At 38.0% G+C, this 19,934-nt stretch overlaps 4 protein-coding genes across 4 annotated transcripts; 2 read left to right on the top strand and 2 right to left on the bottom strand.

Moving 5' to 3' along the window:
* Positions 1-137: 137 nt before the first annotated feature.
* mccc2 (methylcrotonyl-CoA carboxylase subunit 2) lies at positions 138-6,410 on the top strand. Its single transcript, XM_043240447.1, has 17 exons — positions 138-375; positions 1,270-1,336; positions 1,462-1,546; positions 1,628-1,729; positions 1,830-1,957; positions 2,034-2,146; positions 2,990-3,103; positions 3,188-3,252; positions 3,338-3,437; positions 3,521-3,616; positions 3,716-3,788; positions 3,880-3,956; positions 4,605-4,671; positions 4,789-4,945; positions 5,044-5,158; positions 5,279-5,364; positions 6,157-6,410. Exons 1-17 carry the CDS (start codon positions 238-240, stop codon positions 6,272-6,274), a joined length of 1,701 nt encoding a protein of 566 aa, XP_043096382.1. The 5' UTR covers positions 138-237; the 3' UTR covers positions 6,275-6,410.
* Positions 6,411-6,561: 151 nt separating this feature from the next.
* LOC122345915 (heat shock protein family B (small) member 11) lies at positions 6,562-7,534 on the bottom strand. Its single transcript, XM_043240449.1, has 5 exons — positions 7,331-7,534; positions 7,117-7,223; positions 6,968-7,036; positions 6,847-6,890; positions 6,562-6,759 (listed from the first exon to the last, which is right to left on the bottom strand). Exons 1-5 carry the CDS (start codon positions 7,420-7,422, stop codon positions 6,667-6,669), a joined length of 405 nt encoding a protein of 134 aa, XP_043096384.1. The 5' UTR covers positions 7,423-7,534; the 3' UTR covers positions 6,562-6,666.
* Positions 7,535-8,064: 530 nt separating this feature from the next.
* smn1 (survival of motor neuron 1, telomeric) lies at positions 8,065-10,657 on the top strand. The gene is made up of 8 exons (XM_043238442.1): positions 8,065-8,218; positions 8,492-8,563; positions 8,665-8,784; positions 8,873-9,070; positions 9,702-9,863; positions 9,997-10,071; positions 10,197-10,307; positions 10,399-10,657. The coding sequence occupies exons 1-8, from the start codon at positions 8,171-8,173 to the stop codon at positions 10,453-10,455; spliced, it is 843 nt and encodes a 280-aa protein (XP_043094377.1). The 5' UTR covers positions 8,065-8,170; the 3' UTR covers positions 10,456-10,657.
* Positions 10,658-11,719: 1,062 nt separating this feature from the next.
* On the bottom strand, positions 11,720-19,234 carry nos2a (nitric oxide synthase 2a, inducible). The gene is made up of 26 exons (XM_043240808.1): positions 19,102-19,234; positions 18,865-18,928; positions 18,670-18,783; positions 18,340-18,488; positions 17,859-18,021; positions 17,688-17,779; positions 17,222-17,363; positions 16,974-17,113; positions 16,593-16,767; positions 16,399-16,500; positions 16,028-16,222; positions 15,853-15,935; positions 15,630-15,774; positions 15,436-15,540; positions 14,815-14,864; positions 14,549-14,723; positions 14,335-14,455; positions 14,144-14,222; positions 13,864-14,054; positions 13,589-13,755; positions 13,275-13,485; positions 13,101-13,188; positions 12,882-13,003; positions 12,582-12,730; positions 12,228-12,422; positions 11,720-12,116 (listed from the first exon to the last, which is right to left on the bottom strand). Exons 2-26 carry the CDS (start codon positions 18,922-18,924, stop codon positions 12,078-12,080), a joined length of 3,252 nt encoding a protein of 1,083 aa, XP_043096743.1. The 5' UTR covers positions 18,925-18,928; positions 19,102-19,234; the 3' UTR covers positions 11,720-12,077.
* Between the last annotated feature and the right edge of the window lie 700 nt (positions 19,235-19,934).

The following is a 19,934-nucleotide window of genomic DNA, read 5'->3' as shown; positions in this document are numbered from 1 at the left end:
AAAAAAAAAAAAAGTTTGAGATGAGATGTCTTTATACAGTGTGTGATGGAAATAGGACGGAGTGTATGCTAGTCCTTGTCAAGACAAAAGGGGCTGTTACAAATCCAGCCGTTTTCATTGGCTAAGGAAGCGGAGCTGAACTTCAACGTTAACCGTTTGCTGTCCGAGCTGAGCGGCGAGGTCAGAGAACGTCGCCGGTTAAATTCGTCCTTAGACTTGTCCGTTAGAGGATGAACCATGATTCTGCACTATGTTAGACCTGTGGTTTCTCTCATTCGGAACAGGAGTGTAAATGCTGCAGTTTCCAGGTTATATCATGCTGACAAAGTGGCAACAGTGGGCTCGCAGCCCGATTCCCAATCTCCGGTCTTTCAGGTAGGCCGCAAATGAAGCCTCGGAATCGAGTTCTTGCAGTGGGCCGGCAGTGTGGGTTCATCTGCTTTGGCAGCCTTGCATGTCGTGTCCGTATGCGCTGCATGCAAAACTGCTACAACAGTTAAAAATGCTTACATTCTCTTATTTATTCGCGCCGTTCGTCATGCTCAAATATAATACACGTACATTAGACGAGGAAACTTGTTCGCATCCTGGCACTAATGTTAACCGGTCACTGATAATAATTGAGACGTCGAGGCAAAATATGCCCAATTAGACGTATGTTTTTAAAACATGTTTTAAAAAGTTTCATTTTGATATCAGTCAGATATGACCAGAAAAAGGGTTTAACACACATTTCTAAACTACGTTGATATCTTCTCTATATCAAAATATGTTTGATTTCTATAGATCAGCCATGCTAATAATCTATGATGTTCTCTACTATGTTAGTGATTAGCATTCTAAAAACAGAAATATATATTTTAAGAGCACATCTTAATATTTCATGTACAAGTTTGGGAGAAAATCAGAATCTTTAAAATAATCATGACTCCTTTTTACTATTAGAAGTTTAATTTGAAAAATGTTATTTTTGTTAGGTACCCCTGCTTTTTGCCAACACTGAATCTAAAAACAATATTAAAGTCAATTATTTTTTTATATTTCACCTGCTATGAGTTTGTCAAGGTCACACAGCCTTCGCTTTTGATACACGTGTAATACGCAATACAAAAAATCTACAGTTGTGTTTTTGTATGTTTGTTTAAACTGTCTGAGTCTGGTGAGGCTTAATTTAACCGTATTTAAGACTTTAGTCAGTAACTAGTTCTTCATATAATAATAAAACCTTGAATATGGCTGTTGACCAACCCGAAATCTTTCATATTTTAGGAAAATTATGAGCGAATGCAAGCTCTGGTGAAGGAGTTGAAGGACAGAGCAGAGAAGATCAAACTCGGTGAGCGAGTTATTTTTAATTTAATACTCCTAAACACAGTGAACAAATTTTACATGAGGGTAGTTTGTGGCAGCATTAGCGTATTTCCCGGTACTATTGTTTACACAACACTGCCACTTTCATAGGAGGTGGAGAAAAAGCAAGGAACCTGCATACATCCAGAGGAAAGCTCCTACCTCGGGAACGCATCGACAGACTGTTGGACCCTGGGTAAAAACAAAGTCATTTTTATAAACAATTGAAATGTTACCGTCCATTCACACTGAACTTTTTTTCTTTGTGTGAATGCAGGTCTCCGTTTCTTGAGTTTTCTCAGTTCGCCGGCTATCAGTTATATGGTAGTGAGGAGGTTCCCGCGGGAGGCATAATCACTGGTATCGGTCGGGTGTCAGGGTGAGCAGCATACAGCACAATCAAGATGTGTGCATCGTTACATCTGTTAATAACACGTAGAAGATTATAGCTTATAACGCCATGTCTGTGCACCTCAAAGGGTGGAATGTATTATAGTTGCGAATGATGCTACTGTCAAAGGTGGAACCTATTATCCGGTCACGGTGAAGAAGCACTTGCGCGCCCAAGAAATTGCACAGCAAAACCATCTACCATGCATATATCTGGGTGAGTTCTCTCAGAGAAAAATAACATTTTCCTTACGTTTAAATACTTCTGTTTAATCTCCGATCTGTTCCTCTAGTGGATTCTGGAGGAGCCAATTTACCCAGGCAGGCAGATGTGTTCCCAGACAGAGATCACTTCGGACGTATCTTCTTCAACCAGGCCCGCCTTTCCTCGGAGGGCATTTCACAGGTCTTTTTGTTTACACATACGACAGTGGTTCCTAACCAGGGGACCCAGATAAAAATGGAAGGGGTCATCGGATGTCTTTTAAAACTCTTTTAAAAATTCAAGATGTAATGATAATTCTTTTCCTTAAAGGGTTAGTTCACCCCAAAATTTTAATTCTGTTATTTATTACTCACCTTCATGTTGTTCCTAACCTGTAAGAACCTTATCTGATCGCCAGCACAACTGAAATTTTATTCAACTGCTCTTGAGTTACCACCATTTTGAAGAGTACCCCTACACATGGTTTCCCCAGAACGTTAATAAATGTAAATCGGTGCTGTTTACATTCAGGAGAGTGTGCGCACATGCTGAATGTAAACAGTGCTGATTACGTTGTGTTCTAGGAAAAGAGCTGGAGAAGAGCTCTTGAATAATAGTTTCGGAAAATTAAAGTTGAGCCAATGATGTCATATGGACTGTTTTAGTTCAGATAGCTCTCAGATTTCATTAAAAACATCTTGATTTGTGTTCTGAGGATGAACAAAGGTCTTGCGAGTTTGGAATGACTTGAGGGTGAGAAATGAATGACAGTTTTCAGTTTGGGGTGAATTATCCCTTTAATAACGTTTTTTTTATTGAAGAACATATCAGAATTACAAAATTAATATCGACTAGTTTAATACATCAACATTTACAGTTTTTGTTCAGAAAAGTAGTGTCCTCAATAGTTTTGGACAGGTCTGTCTGTTTGAGAACCGTTAATATAAACCATTTGTGACTATGTAGATGGTAATTGACATGACGCATTGCTTGTAATCATCTCAAAGATTAATTGTGGTGGATCAACTGTACCCAATGTTTCAGATCGCAGTTGTGATGGGCTCCTGTACAGCAGGGGGCGCCTATGTGCCTGCGATGGCTGACGAAAGCATCATAGTACGCAAACAAGGGACCATTTTCCTGGGTGGACCGCCGCTGGTATGTGTTAATTTCCCGAAGAGGCATGTTTTGACTCTTTGTTTATGTTAATCAGTGGTAAACGTCCCACTCTGTATTCTCCAGGTAAAAGCCGCTACTGGTGAAGAGGTGTCTGCTGAAGACCTGGGAGGTGCAGACCTTCACTGCAGGTTAGAGAAACACCTGTATGTTCACATTAACACTTGTCTTCAGCATGGTTGGACTAATGTGTTTTTTAACATTTTCTCTCCTCAGAAAGTCGGGTGTAACTGATCATTATGCCCTGGATGATAATCACGCCCTGCACCTTGCACGCAAAGCCATACGAAGCCTGAACTACAAGAAGAATCTTGACGTGAGGACACAGCTGCTCTTGTCTTCTCTGAGATTCTTCATGACTTGATGCTGATCTTCTTTAACCGGTCCACTGTTTATCAGGTCACTGTTGAAGCTCCCGAGGCTCCTCTGTTTTCTGCCGATGAGCTTTATGGTATTGTGGGCGACAACCTCAAACGCAACTTTGACATTCGAGAGGTAATGGCTACAATTGAATCGCTGGAATTGAAGTCTGTTGAAATGCTCAAACGATCGATTTCAGGTCAGCGTTAATTACAGATAATTATCAATTTTTAGGTTATCGCTCGTATTGTTGATGGCAGTAAATTCGATGAATTCAAGGCATTCTATGGAGACACACTCGTCACAGGTGGACATTTTTTAATAAACACTTTTTTTTGTATTTGAATTTCAGTGATTTCTAACCTGCTTTGTTCTGGCTTTCTTCATCTGCTTTAAAGGATTTGCACGGATATTTGGTTATCCTGTGGGAATTATTGGTAATAATGGTGTGCTGTTCTCAGAATCTGCAAAGAAGGTGAGTGGGTACACCGTGAATCACTACGGTTTTGTGTTTATATTTGGACTATTAAGATCGGTTTGGGTAGGTACCGATGTGGAGGAGCCTGATACCTGCTTGATTCATCATAGACATAACAGAAAGAAGGAACTCTGGCTAAAATGTTCTTCTGCAACACGCACACAGTTTTGTTTTGTTTGTTTTTTTGTCACACAATAAAACCGCAATATTGATCCATCTTTATGCTAAAAGTATTTTAAACCAATATTTTTATTGTAGTAAACTAAAAAGTTATAATCTACTTTCTACAACAGTATTTTAGTGGCAAAAATCTAAAACTACAAGATTAAAGTCATAACATTTTGAGAAATTTTCAACTTTATTCTTTTTTACTCAAAATATTTATGATATTGCTGCAACTTTATTCTTGTAATATTTTTGTAATGTTTGGGGGTTTTTTATGTGGCACTGAAATGCACCGTGCTTCAGTTAAATAATAAAAAATAAAATGAAAATTCATAATCCACTGTTGAACTGAAATTATTGGTTAATGGCATCTTACATAAACAATGCATTCCCGTACAGTGAAAGTATATGCTTTTAAATGATTGCTAAATCTCTGAAAATATTTTTATTTATTTTATTTTTTTTGTTGCTGTTTTATAGGGAACCCATTTCATTGAGCTTTGCTGTCAAAGAAACATTCCACTGCTCTTTCTTCAAAATATTACGGGTCAGTATGTATGCTTCATTTGAATTTATATTTAAAAAGTGCTGGTACTGATTGAGTCACACATGAAATGTGCTGCTGCCATTAACATCATGATGTTGCTGTGTCTCTTTTTATCAGGCTTCATGGTTGGCAGGGAATATGAGGCGGGAGGTATTGCTAAGGATGGAGCTAAAATGGTGACCGCTGTGGCCTGTGCCAATGTGCCTAAGATCACGGTCATCATTGGAGGATCGTATGGTGCGGGGAACTATGGCATGTGCGGCAGATCATATAGGTAATAGCTGTTCAAAGTTACAACACGTTCAAGGTGTCCAGTTGACTAAACAACACAAAATAAACTGTCATTCAAAAATCTGGGCGTGCTCCTCACAGCCCCAGGTTCCTGTACATGTGGCCTAACTCCCGGATCTCTGTGATGGGAGGAGAGCAGGCAGCCACTGTGCTGGCCACCATAACTAAGGATCAAAAAGCCAGGGAAGGAAAAGAGGTAAAAATAGAAATTTATTTTTCTTTTCTAGGGCTTGGGAAATTAAGTTCTGAGAGTTAAAATAGCATATTGTTTGTAAATCTTCTCAGCTAACTTGTAACATTTTTGGTAATTTTCCAGTTTACTGCAGAGCAGGAAGCTGCAATGAAAAAGCCAATTATCAAACGCTTTGAGGAGGAGGGAAACCCGTATTATTCCAGTGCCAGGTAACTAGCTAGATATTAATATGTATGTTTAAAGCCATGTCGTGGCTTTTCAACTGTAGCTAGGCACGGGAAGTCTGTCAAGCTTTCGAGCGAGGGAAACATGCCAAAGTGCTGTGTGTATGGATTGTGCAAATCTGAACACCGGTATCCTAAAAGTTTGGACGGGGTAAGAGCTTGACGGGTGTTATGTGTATAAATGCGTATTGCACAACATGCCCATGATATGTGGAATATATATATTTTTTGGCTTTCTATTGTTTTTAAGTTTCAGGATTCAAATTTGGATATTTTTGAACTAAGTCTCTAATAATTGCCAATAATTTATTTTACTCAAAAGTTTTTTTTTTTAAGTTTTCTTCTATGTTATATTCATTTATATTTTAAACTGCTGTTTTATATTCCTGTGATGGCAAAGATTAATTTTCTTAAGTGTCACATAATCCTTTAGAAATCATTCTAATGTGCTGATTTGCTGCTAGAAGAAACATCTTACAGTATATTATTAATATTAAAAACAGCCGTACTGCTTCATAATATGCTTAATATAGAATGTTTAAAAGAATAGCATTGATTTAAAATAAACTTTTCTAACCTTAAAATATTTTACCTTAACTTTTGATTGATTTAATGCATCCTTGCTTTTAAGTTTTTATTTCTTAAAAAAGAAAAAGTCTTAACAGGCCTCAAACCTTTGAACTATAGAGTGCGTCATATGAATGCATTTTTCCTACTACTTTCCTCCCAGTTTAATGTCTAATTTTCCCTTTTGTTGCACTCGCTCTTGCTACCTAGATTGTGGGATGATGGGATCATTGACCCTGCCGACACTCGCCTGGTCCTAGGCTTGAGCCTGAGTGCTGCTCTCAACGCCCCCACACAGAAAACACGCTTCGGGGTCTTCAGAATGTAAATCTGGTTTTGTAAAGATTAGAAGTTTTAAATGAAATCGATTTACTTTGTTTTTGGGGGGCAGTACACACTAACTTTATAGACTTGTTTTGTCTTTATATGTTTGAAAATAACAGTAAATAAATCTGTAAAAACAAGTCTCTGAGTGTCTCATAAGTTGTGTAAACATCTGGTTGTTTCGAACCCTTCATACATAAGCCAGTAAATCAATGTAAGAAACTAAAAGTAAACATCTGACATTTCTACATTTCTAACAGCAGAAACGCTGGTTTCATAGTATAGACTTGCATAATAGAAATTAGGAGAATGTTGTTTATTTAAGAAAAATATACAGTGATCCACTTTGGTTACTTCACGTGAGTTTACAGAAAGACATGGCAGATGGAGATTATCTCATGATTGTACACTAACTTTGTGAACAGAGACAAAATGATCATATCCAGACAGTATGAGAAACCGTAAGTGTGTCGTATTCAATACATTTACCTGAGGAGGAAAGAAAAGGGGAAGTGAGATCATGGTTGTAAGCGTCTTGCTGTATCTGGGAAGTCAGAACTTTGAAATGTAACTTACAGAAATATCATTAGCCTGTAGGCTGCTCTCTGTGTGCTCAAACTCTGAAACAAACAACATCTACGTGAAGGACACTGGAAAAAAAACTGAATGGAAAATAATGTAGCCGTTTCAGACTTACCGGTGTCTGCAACCACTTCAAATTTCTCGGCATCGTCTGATATGCCCTTTTCTATTCTTAGCCTTTTAACTGAAATGAAATGCAAATGTAAAGACATCGCTGTGTTAAAGACTGATAGCGTTGTATTGAAATGTTTGTTTATTACTTACTGTTGTAACTGAGAATGGAAACAGTGAAAATCTTCATATTGTCTGGGAAGCGGATAATAAACTCTTGTGGAAACATGCCAGTTGAAATCCAGAAAGTCTCTGTTTTTCTATGGAAATTGATTAGAAAATACATCAGTTAGCGCAAAACACACTTCTTTAGCGTTTTGACAACATTAGCGAGGTTAGCTGGTTCTTCCAGCAGCTGTCTACAGACCCGTCGATGATGTTTTCCGGTGGGTGATTCTCTTCGCTCGATGTAGCCAGCACGACCTGTGCTCCGTATGAACTTAAGGCAGCGTCCAGCATCGTGAGTTTTAGACATGTACGTGTAGAAATATGCTAGATGCACGAATTTTCACTCGGAGGCTATCTGAGTTGCTAAGCAACAGGTAACCCCGATGCGTAGCAGCCAACTCATTTCCGCGATTCGGTTCATTTGAACAGTTCGTTTAAAAGAACCGCTTTTAATACCCCGACATTATATATATATATATATATATATATATATATATATATATATATATATATATATATATATATATATATATATATATATGACGTTTAGTTAGATACTTTGTATTCATCGCATTATCCCTAACCCTGACATCCATCTGCGATATGTATGTTTGTTATTGTAATCTCATGTATCCTAGTTTGCTGCAGCCGTAATTAGTTCGTAAACATTAAGTAATTCAGAAATGTACTATCCCTTTGATTTATATTGTGACTGAATGATATGAATGAAAACCGAAAGTTTCGTGTTTATATATTACTCTAAAGTAATAAACCACTTTACACTATATTTTACTTGTTAACGGTCGGTTCATGGTAGTAATCAAGCTTGTGAAACGGTTGTCGGAGTATTCAGTCCGAATCTTTTTTAGATCGAGTTGTTGAAAAGGTTAGACTCAAACGAACAACTCATTCAGGAATCAGACCAAACGGCTCTGAATCAGGCATCGCTAGTGGCGCATGATTTGAGCGTCATCAGCAACTGGCGTACATCAGTGCGCACGTTGTACTTGTTGAAAATATTGTGTTTTACGGTTAAATTATGGCTAATGGTGCCGAAGAAGTCGTATTTTGTCGTGGAACGGGTCAAGTGAGTATTGAATCATTAAAAAGAGAGTCAAAGGTGTTAGAGTTAGCTAATGTTACTCTAGCTTGAATTTTCGATCCGAGTAAATATAGCAGCTTGTTGTTGCCCGTTAGCTAGCATTTGTTGGCCGCACACAATTGAAGATCCAACATTTATAGTCGGATTTGCGGTTTTTGCTCTTAAAGGCAGTTGGTGTAGCAACGTCTGAGAAATATGTAACGAAGCATCAATTATGCATCCGAGTTCAGTGGTCAGTGATCTCTCTCCTCTCTTCAGAGTGATGATTCCGACATTTGGGACGACACAGCTTTAATTAAAGCATATGATAAAGCGGTTGCGTCGTTCAAGGTAATAATGCTTCAAATACGCGTCCACATAGCTGATACATTGCGTTTTACTTGACTTCTGCAGTAACCCCGATGTTTTTCCTCTTCTCCTTTGCCTACCAGAATGCTTTAAAGGGAGAAGATAATGTGACGCCACACAAAAAAGACAACCCCGGGAAGAAGCGGAAAAACAACAAAAAGAGTAAAAGTAGAAAACGATGTAACGCGGCACCTGATAAAGAGGTAAACGTGAATGGTGTCAGTACACGAGTTTATTTGGGCTGTCCTGATAATGCAGGTGAATGTAAATAAACCGATATGTGTTTTACAGTGGCAAGTTGGTGACTCCTGCTACGCATTCTGGTCTGAAGACGACAACTTGTATGCTGCTACAATTTCCTCAATCGATCAGGAGAAGGGCACCTGTGTGGTCTCTTATACTGATTATGGTAATGAGGAAGAGCAGAACCTCAGCGACCTTCTGACAGAGGCTTCAGATTTGATTGAAGACGCTCCTAAAACAGCGGATGTATGTAGAATGCGACATTGCTTTATTAGACATTGTTTGAGGGGATTAGGGAATAGTTCAAACAAAAATGAAAATTTGTTAAAATTACTTACCCTCAGGCCATCCAAAATGTAAATGGGTTCGCTTCTTCATGGGAAGAGATTTGAAGAAATGGTTTTGTTACATAACTTGCTCACCAGTGCATGAGAGAACTTCTTGAGTCCAGTCCATCAATTAACACCTTAAGTGAAAAGGTTGATGTTTGTAAGAGACAAATTCAAATTCACCAGTTTGGTGATTTAACTTCAAACCGTTATGTCTGGCCAAATACATAATCTATAGTACTGCTTCTGAGGAAAATCTATGAAAAGAGAAAATTAGTTACAGCTTTTCACTTCACAAGATGTTAATGGACTGAAGTCATGTTTTGGATTATTGTGGCGTTTTAATCAACAATTTAGACACCCAGAGAATCCATTGATGTTTACTTTCCTAATCTGTTTTAATAAAGAACCGTATTGTTCTACACTTTGGGTGGCATGGAAGTGAGTAAATCAGCAAATTTACATTTTTGGGTGAACTATTTTTTTTTTATTCCTTTTTTGTTTAATAATGAAGTTGTATAATTTTGCATTCATTTGTCTATTTGCAGGTCAAAGAGGCCGAGTCTTCGACAGAGGAGAGTGATCGATCTTTCACTCGGCAGCAGTCCGGCCATCAGAAGCACAAATCTAAAGGTAGATCTCCCATGGGGCCTCCATCATGGGTTCCTGGTTTCCCACCTGGACTCCCACCAGGACCTCACTTCCAAAAGGTGAATATTTAACATCGTTGTGATGTTTAGTTTTGAAAGGCAGCATTCAACACTGCAAAGCCATTCACTAGCTTGTCAGATAAATTGTTTTGATATTGTCCCACATAAAATACTAAGACAATGTTTTTTGCAGACGGATGGCAGACGATCAGAAGGTCCTGGACCTTTCTTCCCTGGATGGCCTCCAATGATTCCACCCGGTCCTCCAGTAAGAAGCAGCTAGATATTACTAAGCATATATTATACATGAAAAGTGATCTAGTAAATGCATTTATAAACATACAGCCTTGTAAATGGCAAATTAACTTAAATATGAATTTATTGTTGGTCCAGATGATCCCACCGCCTCCACCAATGAGTCCAGACTCTTTTGAGGATGACGAGGCTTTGGGCAGTATGCTTATTTCCTGGTACATGAGTGGCTATCACACAGGATACTATTTGGTACAGTTTTCCTTTTTGTTGCTGCTTGCCATTCATAAGTGTCGTTTTGTTTTTTCTTCAATTTAAACTCAAACTCAACTTTTGTTTACAGGGTTTAAAACAGGGTCGTAGAGAGGCTGCATCATCCAAGAAACCACATCGGAAATAAAGACCCAGCGGTTGGTTTTTACTAACCTTAGAATTTTTGCAAATTGCTTCGGCTTGGTCAAATTACTGATTTAGATTTGACTGCCTGAATTATGGCTTTTTTCCATTTAGAGTGGAATGAACCTGATTCTACAGCAAGCGTAATTCAGATTTATATTTTGTATGGTTTGTAAATAAATAAATGAATAAAAGTAATTGTGATATTTTTTTTCTTCTTTTTTTTTCCCAAAGTGTGTGTGTGTGTGTACACCTTTTTATTAATTCTTCACTTTTACTGTCTATATGGTCAAACATTGCAAATTTACATTTCATTCAGATTTCATTAGCTTTCATTCGCTCCGTGTCACTTATGTGGTTTAGCTGGAGAAAAGTCATTTAAATTAAAACAACTTTAACTCAATTGGAATTTTCATAATTTATAAAACACTCGGGGGACTTTTGTGAGTTGAGAACCACTGGTCTTGTGTAAGTTGGCATTCTTTAACAAACTCTTCCTCTTTGCCGTAGCTGGTGTGGACTTTTTTTGTAATGGTTTTGTTTTGTGAAATTCATCCTTGAAAACTGACGTTCTCATCAACTGACCGGCTCTGGGTTTAGGAAAGGCAACAGGCAATTGTCACACATGAAGCTGGATCTGGTGCAGTCTCTGGTAATCTTGGTATGAGCATCCCAAGACATGCACAGGAAAGTAAAGTATCACAGCTGCTAGTCATATTAATTAATACATAACATTTTCAAGATTCTGTTGGGTTAATTGTTGCAGTTGTGTTAAGTGAAAGACTGGCTAAAAGTTTTTGAGAGTTTTGTTAATTGAAACGTATGTGTATATATCATTTCTAATTTTTTTTTGCTTTGCCTTTGAGCAGTCACAGTATTTGGTGAAGCTTCTCACTGAACTTAACTGAAAGTTAACATATGACAAGATTGTGATTCTAGATCAGTGGTTCCCAACCTTTTCTTGTTTGAGGCACCCTTGAAAGCTTTCAAAAGTTCCCGGCTGAAATAGATTAAAATCTCCGTAGCTTTTTATTATTATTTATTTATTTGTTTCAAGATTTGCATGAACAACTAACCTAGTCCTAGATGATATGAGAATACTGTTTACACTGATTCTGCCTTAATAAAAAAAGTTTGTTGAAATTTTGGTGGCACCCTAAAAGATCTCATGGCACCCCTTAGTGCCATTTGGTTTGCTCTAGATGTTTTAATTATTCAATAAATTAAGTTTTTTGTTTTTTTACATTTTATACAAATCTGACCATATATTCAGTCATTTATTGAATTATTTATTTATACAATTATACACGTTTCAAAGTCATACAGTACATAGAAGACAATATTATTCACTAAAATGTCAGAAGCATCTTTCGGAAATGAAGTATATACAAAAGAAATGTGCTCCGTAAACTAAAGCATACAGTTTTCTCTTAAAATAGAGTATTTTAAATCACAGAGCTTTACCCTCCATACAATATCTTATTTGTCCGTACTAATGAGTGTATATATACTTCCCTTTAAAACTGTTCAAGAATATAAATGGTGAAAACACATTTGAATCACACAATTAATGTAGCGTGTGGTAAAACTGATTTTTTTTATATATGATACAGGAGATCTCTGCCATTATGCTCCAAAAATGTCTTCATGGTATCTCTTCTCAACCTGCCAATAAAAAGATGGTCATGACATGAGTTCATTGGTCACATAGCAGTTCATATGAAGGACATGAGGATTATCGAAATGCGTGTATCGAAATGCATTTTAAGAGCTCACCTTCAACCTCTCCAGATATTCTCCAGCTTCTGTGATGGTCATGCCTGTTTTACCTGCCAGGATATCTTGCAAAGTGCAAGCAACATCTCGGGCCATATTCATGCCACCACAGACATACAGATGCCCTGCATTCTTGTGTAGATCCTCTATGGCTTTATCAGACAGCTTCTCCCTCAAGACATCCTGCACATACATCTGCTCAAAACGACAAGCTTAAAGTTACAGGCGGTAGATACAAACTGACCCCTGTCTAAATGCATCTGATGTTAGAACAGACAGACTGGATCCTATTGGAATTTAAACACAAACAAATATAAGCATTATATAAGCTTGACCACCAGTTTAGAGACGTACCTTTGGTCTACCAGGCTGGCGAGAGTAAGCGGTATGGACGTTGCCCAGAACACCATCGAGTCTCAACTTCAGTTGTTCAACTTTATACAGATGGTCTGTTTCTGAATCGCGACACCCAAACAGCAGTGTCATAGGACTGATTTGCAGACCTAAAAATGAGTTAAGACAAACTGTTTAGGACCAAAACATTGGAAAATTTAAAAGAAAAAACAGCTGAAGGTGTCTCAAATCAAATGTAGTATATTGTGGTAACTGGTAATCGTAAGACATTATCATAAGCTTTTGTGTTCGAAGGTTTACCTGTCTTTTTCATGTCATGGATACGTTGTTGCCAGAAGCTGCGGAAAGGAGCGATTCCACTGCCAGCTCCTATCAGAATAACTGGAGTGCTGGGGTCTTCTGGGAGATGGAATCCACCCGACCTGAAATAGCGAGCAAGTCAAATTTTCTGTGTTACTAAGATATAGAATATAGAAAGCTAAAATGCATTTATAAGTATTGTTATGGGATTTTCAGTACCGGTGAACAAAGCAGGGAACCGTGTGTCCTCTTTTGATGGTGTTAAGCCATGTGCTGCAGGTACCAAAATGCATTGGGCCTTTTCCACCTACATTAAATTAAAGATCACATTTGATGAAACATGGCTTTTTATTCTGAAAGAATTATCCAATGTCTTTGCTATGTCTCTCATACCCTGGGTGTGGTACTCCACCACAGATACAGTGATATGTAGTTCGTTTGGATGACGGTCCAGTGAGGAACTGACCGAGTACAAACGGGGCTTCAGGAGAGGAAGCTGGCTGAGAAGGAAAGTGGCAGGGACCTTTAGAGATTTGAATTCTTTGAGCACCTCCAAGAAGGTGGGCCTGTAGAAGTCTTTCCATGTAGAATATTCCTGGAAATCCTATGGAGAAATGTGGGAAGGATGTGAATGCATTGACTGGAGATATGGAATAAACAAATGCCCCATTTAAATTCTTAAAAATGGACAAATGTAACGCAATTACCAATGCGAGCGCTTCGAGTCGTTTGCGATCCTCTTCTTGACTCGCAACTGTAGAGAGTTTGCGCAGCAGGCTTTGTGAAGGTGGAGTTGTGACATCAAGGAAGTATGTAAGAGCCTGAACCAGCGTGCATGCAGGGATACGTTCATCTGTCTGCCATCTCTTTTCTCCTGAAAGACACCACAGAAAACGTAAAAAAAAAACGTTAATTAAAAATGTTGGAATTTGGTGCCTAACGGAAACATGTACCAACTCGCATATGGTTTATTGTAAATTACCATGGCTAGAGTCCGAAAGGGACTCCAAATGAAGGCTCTGGTTAACAGGAGGAGCATCTGGAAGATGCTTCAAGATACCGTCCACCAGCTCTAGAGAATTCTCTGGGAAGATCCCCACATGATCTCCAGCGGCAAAATTCAAGGCCTCTGTGTTTCCATCTGTCTTCATCTCAACCAGGATAGTAGAACGACTGAATAAAGAATAAAAGTTTTATTTTAAAAAAAGCAGCATTTAAAAATATTTACAAGTTTGTTAAATAGTGAAGCTGTAGATTCAAACCTTGACTGAGTGCTCTGTAGTTTCTGCCTTCTTTTCAGCGTCACAGGAAACACAGTTTTAGAGTGAAGAGCAGACAATGCTGTAAAAACAGATTCATGCTGTAAAATCGTGTTAAAACCATGTGTTGATTGAGTTTCCATAAAACTTCATTAACTTCACTAGGGGTTTGATAAGTAGAGGTAGAGATGTACCTGTAACTCGGTCCAGAGTGAAAGTGTCATGCTGCACTCTGTACTTCTGTGCGTCCCAGTCATCTGACAGCTGATCCACAGCTTTCAGCTGTTTTTTAATGTTGAACTCCTCACATGCATCCTTAAAATAAAAACACATGTGTCATTTGTTATAGTATTAGCAGCTTGATTTATTTGATTCACTGAAGCACAGGAGCACAGAAACCTCACCAACCTTAAAAGCATTGCAAGCCCAGGCGGAGAAAGCCTCGTCCTGCCCATTGAGTTCATCTCCCTCTCCTGTGACAGTCAGACGCTTGGCTCCCAGCTCAGCGAGCTTGTCATCCACAGCATGGGCAAAGGCACAGAATTGTGGGTACACGCGTGAGCCGAGACCAAACACACTGTACCTGTAGTGAGAAGAGCGAGTCAGGGCTTCTGCGCTATAATAGCATATCTACAGGTGATGAGTGAAAATCTTTGCAGTGCTAGGCTACACACCTGACAGTGTTTTTCAGGGTTTGCAAGTTGAAAAGCTGCTTCTTGAAGCTCTGTGGGAAAGAAAATATGAATGTAATATTAACGTACCACACTATGATGTCATAGCGTGATATGAGACTATTATTGTGTCATTAAAACGTGTCGAATTTGCAACGAACCAAAATCAACTTTGAATTCCTCTGGAAATTATTATTTTTATACACAACTGTTGAAATGTTGATAAATTCTATTTCAAATCAGTGTTTCAATTTGATGTTCGCTAAAGAATTCTGAAAAAAGGTATCACAGTTTCTACAGTATACAAATACAAATATTATGAACTGTTTTCAGCGCTGTTAATAACACGAAAAGTTTCTTAAGCACCAAAAGAGCATATCAGAATGATTTCTGAAGGATCATGTTACACTGAAGACTATAGTAATGGCAGCTGAAAATTCAACTTTTCTTCACAATTAATTGCTTACATTTGAAAACTTTAAATTGCAATAATCTTTCAGAATTCTTACTGTATATTTATCAAATATAAAGAGAACTCTCAAATGTTACTGGTGCCACATTTTGACTGCTAGTGTATTGATTTTATATACATTTATACAATTATTTGCAATATTTCTCCCTTACCACTCCATTTCCTGGGCTTTCTCCATTGCCAAAAGTACTGGTGACCACCATCAGAAGGCTCTCTGTCTCAAGCTCACTAAAATCATAGTCCTCCATGCATACCAGCTATATTAGAAGACATATATTGTTCATATACTGATCTGGTATTATTACAATATTGGACAATACAATATTTTTTAAACAAAATTTCTTACCCTTGATTCAAAGGCACGGTTGAGCATAGTGTTCAGTTTTTTGGCAAAGGTCAGTGACTTCCCTGTTTCTGTGGCGTAGAGAACAGTGCAGCGCACCCTCTTGGCCAGGACTGCTTTGATGAGCGTTTGAGAAAAAACCAATGCCCTAGAAGGAAAGAACACGTATTTTAATACAAATGTCATCTGTAGTTGGCATGAATGCAATGTTTTGTTTGGTCCGTACCTTATGAGTGCTTTGAAGCTGACCTTACATCTCCGAAGTCCTTTCTTCTCATCTTTCCACTTGTGTGTCAGCCAAGCATCAGCCTTCAGAAACAGCATACATTTACACCACCGCTGCTAATGCCAAAGTTTCCTTAATAAAACACTACCATTGAATCTGGGTTAAAGTTTGATACCTGGTAATAGAAGAAGGGAGAAAGGATGTAGTTGAGCATCTCCTGATGGAACACGGAGGTGAGGGAGCCAGACATGGGCGGGACCAACCACACCCAATCAGCTGGACACCCTCCACGCAGACGGACTTCTGTCTCCAAGTGCTGCATGAAGGACTCGCTTGCTGAATGGTGGTCCGTGATGGTCACCTTATTTTTCTGCAGAGCAATGATTACAACATTAAAAAAAAAATATAAATATCTTAATGGCTTTATCAACTTTCCAAAATCTTTTTTCATGAAAATGATTTTAGAAGCAAGAATAGCGAGGCTACCGTTACTTGAAACATATCAATATTCTGCTTATAACAGGACAAAATGGAAGGACAGTTTACCTGGTAGCTATGAATCACTGCAACATTGATAGCCACAAGTGCCTGGTCTTTCCAGAGTGAAGACAGCTTTCGTGTCTCTAAGCCCATTAACTGGCCAACGTTCTACAAGACATTAAGCAATAGGAGTCAAACATCGGCATCAAAATGGTCAAGATGCGTTAAGCTATCATCATGATACAGTAAAGCCAAACTACCTCCAAAATGTTGTAGCGCTGGCTGTCACAGAAGTCCCTCACTCCAATCTCTGTGCCCATGTACCAGCCATTGAAAGGACATGCTGTGAATTCCAGGCCACCGATTTCCATGAGCATGTTGGCCACTGCAGGAACCGCATACCACTTGAGGTTTAGATCTTTGAACCATTCATACCTGAACAAAAGCAGAACATTGCATTGTCTGATTAGAGAATAACTTGTAAATATATATATATATATATATATATATATATATATATATATATATATATATATATATATATATATTTTTTTTTTTTTCCTTTTTGTAACCTATAGGATACAACTATATAAAATGAAAAAAAACGATCCCCATTTACTGAAATGACCAAAACCACTTACTCTGGGTGCTCTATTGGGACCTCCAGGATCAATTCTGGGGGAATATCAAACATTTCAGGGTCCTCTCCATTCGCCTGCAGGACCAGGGGAAGCACATCAAAGCGACCGTACTTTGGTTTCCACCCCAGCTGAATACATATCTATAGAAATAGTGAAAATATCCAGTGGTGAATTTTTATTTATTAATTAGACATTATGTAAAAGAGTTTTCATATATTTGTCTGTCTCAATGATTCTGTTTTGGTCACCTGTGTAAACTCCACACTCCCTGGGTCCCCGATAACACTTCCATCTTCCATCTCATAGCCAGCGTACTTTATGAGCTGACCATTCCACACACGGAAATCATGCTCTCCGTCTGTTCTCTGAGGAAACACAGTGATGGTGGACCTGAGAACCAAAAGGAAAAAGAAGAAACAACTAAATGAAACAAAATGAAAGCCATTCTTGTCATTTTAAATGGTAGGCTGCAGCTTACTTGAATAAAAGCTGTTAATAAAGATGTTTACACATAAAGTATTTAGCTTAGCTTTAGCTTATAGGGATTTGTAACATAGGCCTACTGTTTTCTCCCTTTAGACATTTAATATACTGAGATATTATTGCCTTAATCTTTCTGAAATAATATGGAAATGTACCAAAATGCAAACGTACCGAACGGACATAGTTACATAACCGATGGTGACCGTTACAGCACAAATAAATGTAACTTGCCTCAAGTTTCCTCCATTGGTAGCATATTTAATATGAGTACACAAGGCGTGAAACATGTCCTCGGCGGTCTCGCATTGACGTGCATCGAAAAGCTGTAGAAGAGATATTATGTTAATATTAACGCATGGGGTGTAGAAGTAAAAAAAAAATCTGCGCGAAAAACAAACAAACCTGTAAATTGGCCCATTGGATTCTGCCAATGCACCTCGGCGCGTTTCTCCAAGCCTGTTTTGCCCCAAAAGTGAGTTCATCGGTAGTGAGTGAGTAGGAGCCGGTCAGGGTGATCTCCAGCGTAACCCTGTCGATCCGAGCCTGGTGCTCCGTTGGATTCGGCCTGCGCAAAAAGTGGGTAAATTATTGACATCGTAAAGTAAACACACCACTTTACCTGTTTTTCAAGACGAACGTAATGCGAGTTGCTGTAACCATAAGGAAATCATTAATAAACATTTATAGGAACCACCCAAATGGAATGCGTCATGACATAAACTTATCAATATTTTCAGTCAGGCTGGATGGTGGAAGGGTCCCCCATATAATGCATATGAGTCTGACCTATAATATCATTCATGAATTTATTGGACTACATGCAATGGTTTCATTGAAATGCACTTGAAATATTTTTTTATTTTACAGAGAACATTGCTCCTACGTTTTAAATGATTTGTAGTACTGGTCGATGAAGTCCACTGCCTGGGTGAGGATGTCATCTGAGGAAGATGTGATTTTGGTCAAACCACGTATCAGAGTTTTAGGATTCATGATGGAGCCTTCACATGTTTTTGAATCGCAAGCCATATTCTGGAGTGGGTGGGGAGATAAGATTTATTTTTCTAGGTTTAAAAGTATATTTTACGCAATAATAAAATCCTCATTCATTAATCTTTAACATCTGTTTATTGTGTTATGCTAAGAACATTTGTCTCATCGATCCAAAACTCTTGAAAAACGTGTAGTTATTTACATTACAATTTAAAAATACCTTAACAGCTGTGTGATGCAGCTTATCTTGGTGGGTCGAGCCATCTTTGTAGTTTCGCAAATGAACAGCAAATGGACATCGAACTGGCCGACTGACTGTCCTTTCCACTTTCAGCTAGAGTAAAATAATGAATCTGTTAATCAAAGTAAAGAACACAAAAATCTAGCATAATTTAAATAAAACAAACCTACTAACCTCAGTCTGTGCATTGGGATTGTCTTTTAAAATGTTTGTGGTTTGGGCTTGTTTTCCCATTCTGCTGTAAATGTTAGGAAAATGTGCAGGAAAATTAGAATTATAGTGTCTATTACCATATAATTTAAAACAGGGATATATATATATATACAGTATATATAGAAAAAATAATGACATAAAATAAAATCATTATATTAAGATAATAAAAAAGGAAGAAATCAAAAATAATGTATTTACCTTTTTCAAGCGTACGATTTCTCTCTCAGTACCTAAAGAGCTGTTTCTCATTGTCATCTGTTATAACATCCTATTATATAGTCCAGTTAAGGATGCACTGGGCGGATCCTTGTTGACTGCAGGGTGTGAGCTGTAATGGAATCTATACCAGATAAAAGCACCGGTAAATGCATTCCTTGATGCTAAAAAGGGTACGAACACAAAATGTTAGAAACTTCCTTACTTTTATAAAAAAATGTATTTCCTTTTTCCTTAGCAATATAAAGAGTACATTGGCTAGCCTACTAGCTAACTATAGCTCAGCTGTACCTGTGTGCTTAAAAAAAACACCATTAAAAGACAAACACTTATGAACCATTATCACAGATTTCCAGGATTGTAAACAACCTTTGGCTGAAAAATAAGCATAAAATTAGACAGTCATATTATATAGGCTAATATTCTGCTGTCACTGTAATGATGCTCATGGGCATTGTTGCTGTATGCTGTAATTATGTAAACAGTTATGTAATATGCAGTATGCTGCATCTGTCATCAGCTTCACAATCTAGTTTCCAAGTTTTTAAAGATACCTGATGACACTTAAAAGTCTGCTATGCGGATCGTTATCACCTGACACATCACCGATGTTTCCGCATTCTTATCTTGGGTTTTGAAGCTCCCTATCTGTAATGTAAACTGGTTTTTCCCCTACTTAGCTCCTGTTCATACCTACAGACTGATAGAGACACAGATTCTTTGAATATACTGGTGCTGGATTAATGGCAGATGCATTTGGAAAGGATTTCCTTGAAAGACGTTATCACTGTATGCTAATGAATTGGGCTGCAAAT

This window comes from Puntigrus tetrazona, chromosome 5 (genome assembly GCF_018831695.1).
Source record: "Puntigrus tetrazona isolate hp1 chromosome 5, ASM1883169v1, whole genome shotgun sequence".
Taxonomy (NCBI): Eukaryota; Metazoa; Chordata; class Actinopteri; order Cypriniformes; family Cyprinidae; genus Puntigrus; species Puntigrus tetrazona.
This window is presented reverse-complemented; position numbering and strand designations above follow the sequence as displayed.

Excerpts from the sequence above, each read along its gene's own strand:
- mccc2 (XM_043240447.1), top strand. The coding sequence starts at position 238 with ATGATTCTGCACTATGTTAGACCTGTGGTTTCTCTCATTCGGAACAGG. Across the intron at positions 376-1,269 it reads CCCAATCTCCGGTCTTTCAG|GAAAATTATGAGCGAATGCA; the intron begins GTAGGCCGCAAA and ends TTCATATTTTAG. Across the intron at positions 3,617-3,715 it reads GCAACTTTGACATTCGAGAG|GTTATCGCTCGTATTGTTGA; the intron begins GTAATGGCTACA and ends ATCAATTTTTAG.
- LOC122345915 (XM_043240449.1), bottom strand. The coding sequence starts at position 7,422 with ATGCTGGACGCTGCCTTAAGTTCATACGGAGCACAGGTCGTGCTGGCT. Across the intron at positions 7,037-7,116 it reads TTCCATTCTCAGTTACAACA|TTAAAAGGCTAAGAATAGAA; the intron begins GTAAGTAATAAA and ends ATTTCATTTCAG. Across the intron at positions 6,891-6,967 it reads TGAAGTGGTTGCAGACACCG|AGTTTGAGCACACAGAGAGC; the intron begins GTAAGTCTGAAA and ends TGTTTGTTTCAG.
- smn1 (XM_043238442.1), top strand. The coding sequence starts at position 8,171 with ATGGCTAATGGTGCCGAAGAAGTCGTATTTTGTCGTGGAACGGGTCAA. Across the intron at positions 9,071-9,701 it reads ACGCTCCTAAAACAGCGGAT|GTCAAAGAGGCCGAGTCTTC; the intron begins GTATGTAGAATG and ends GTCTATTTGCAG. Across the intron at positions 10,072-10,196 it reads TGATTCCACCCGGTCCTCCA|ATGATCCCACCGCCTCCACC; the intron begins GTAAGAAGCAGC and ends TTGTTGGTCCAG.
- nos2a (XM_043240808.1), bottom strand. The coding sequence starts at position 18,924 with ATGGGAAAACAAGCCCAAACCACAAACATTTTAAAAGACAATCCCAAT. Across the intron at positions 14,865-15,435 it reads AAAGCCCAGGAAATGGAGTG|AGCTTCAAGAAGCAGCTTTT; the intron begins GTAAGGGAGAAA and ends TCTTTCCCACAG. Across the intron at positions 12,423-12,581 it reads GCCAGCCTGGTAGACCAAAG|ATGTATGTGCAGGATGTCTT; the intron begins GTACGTCTCTAA and ends CGTTTTGAGCAG.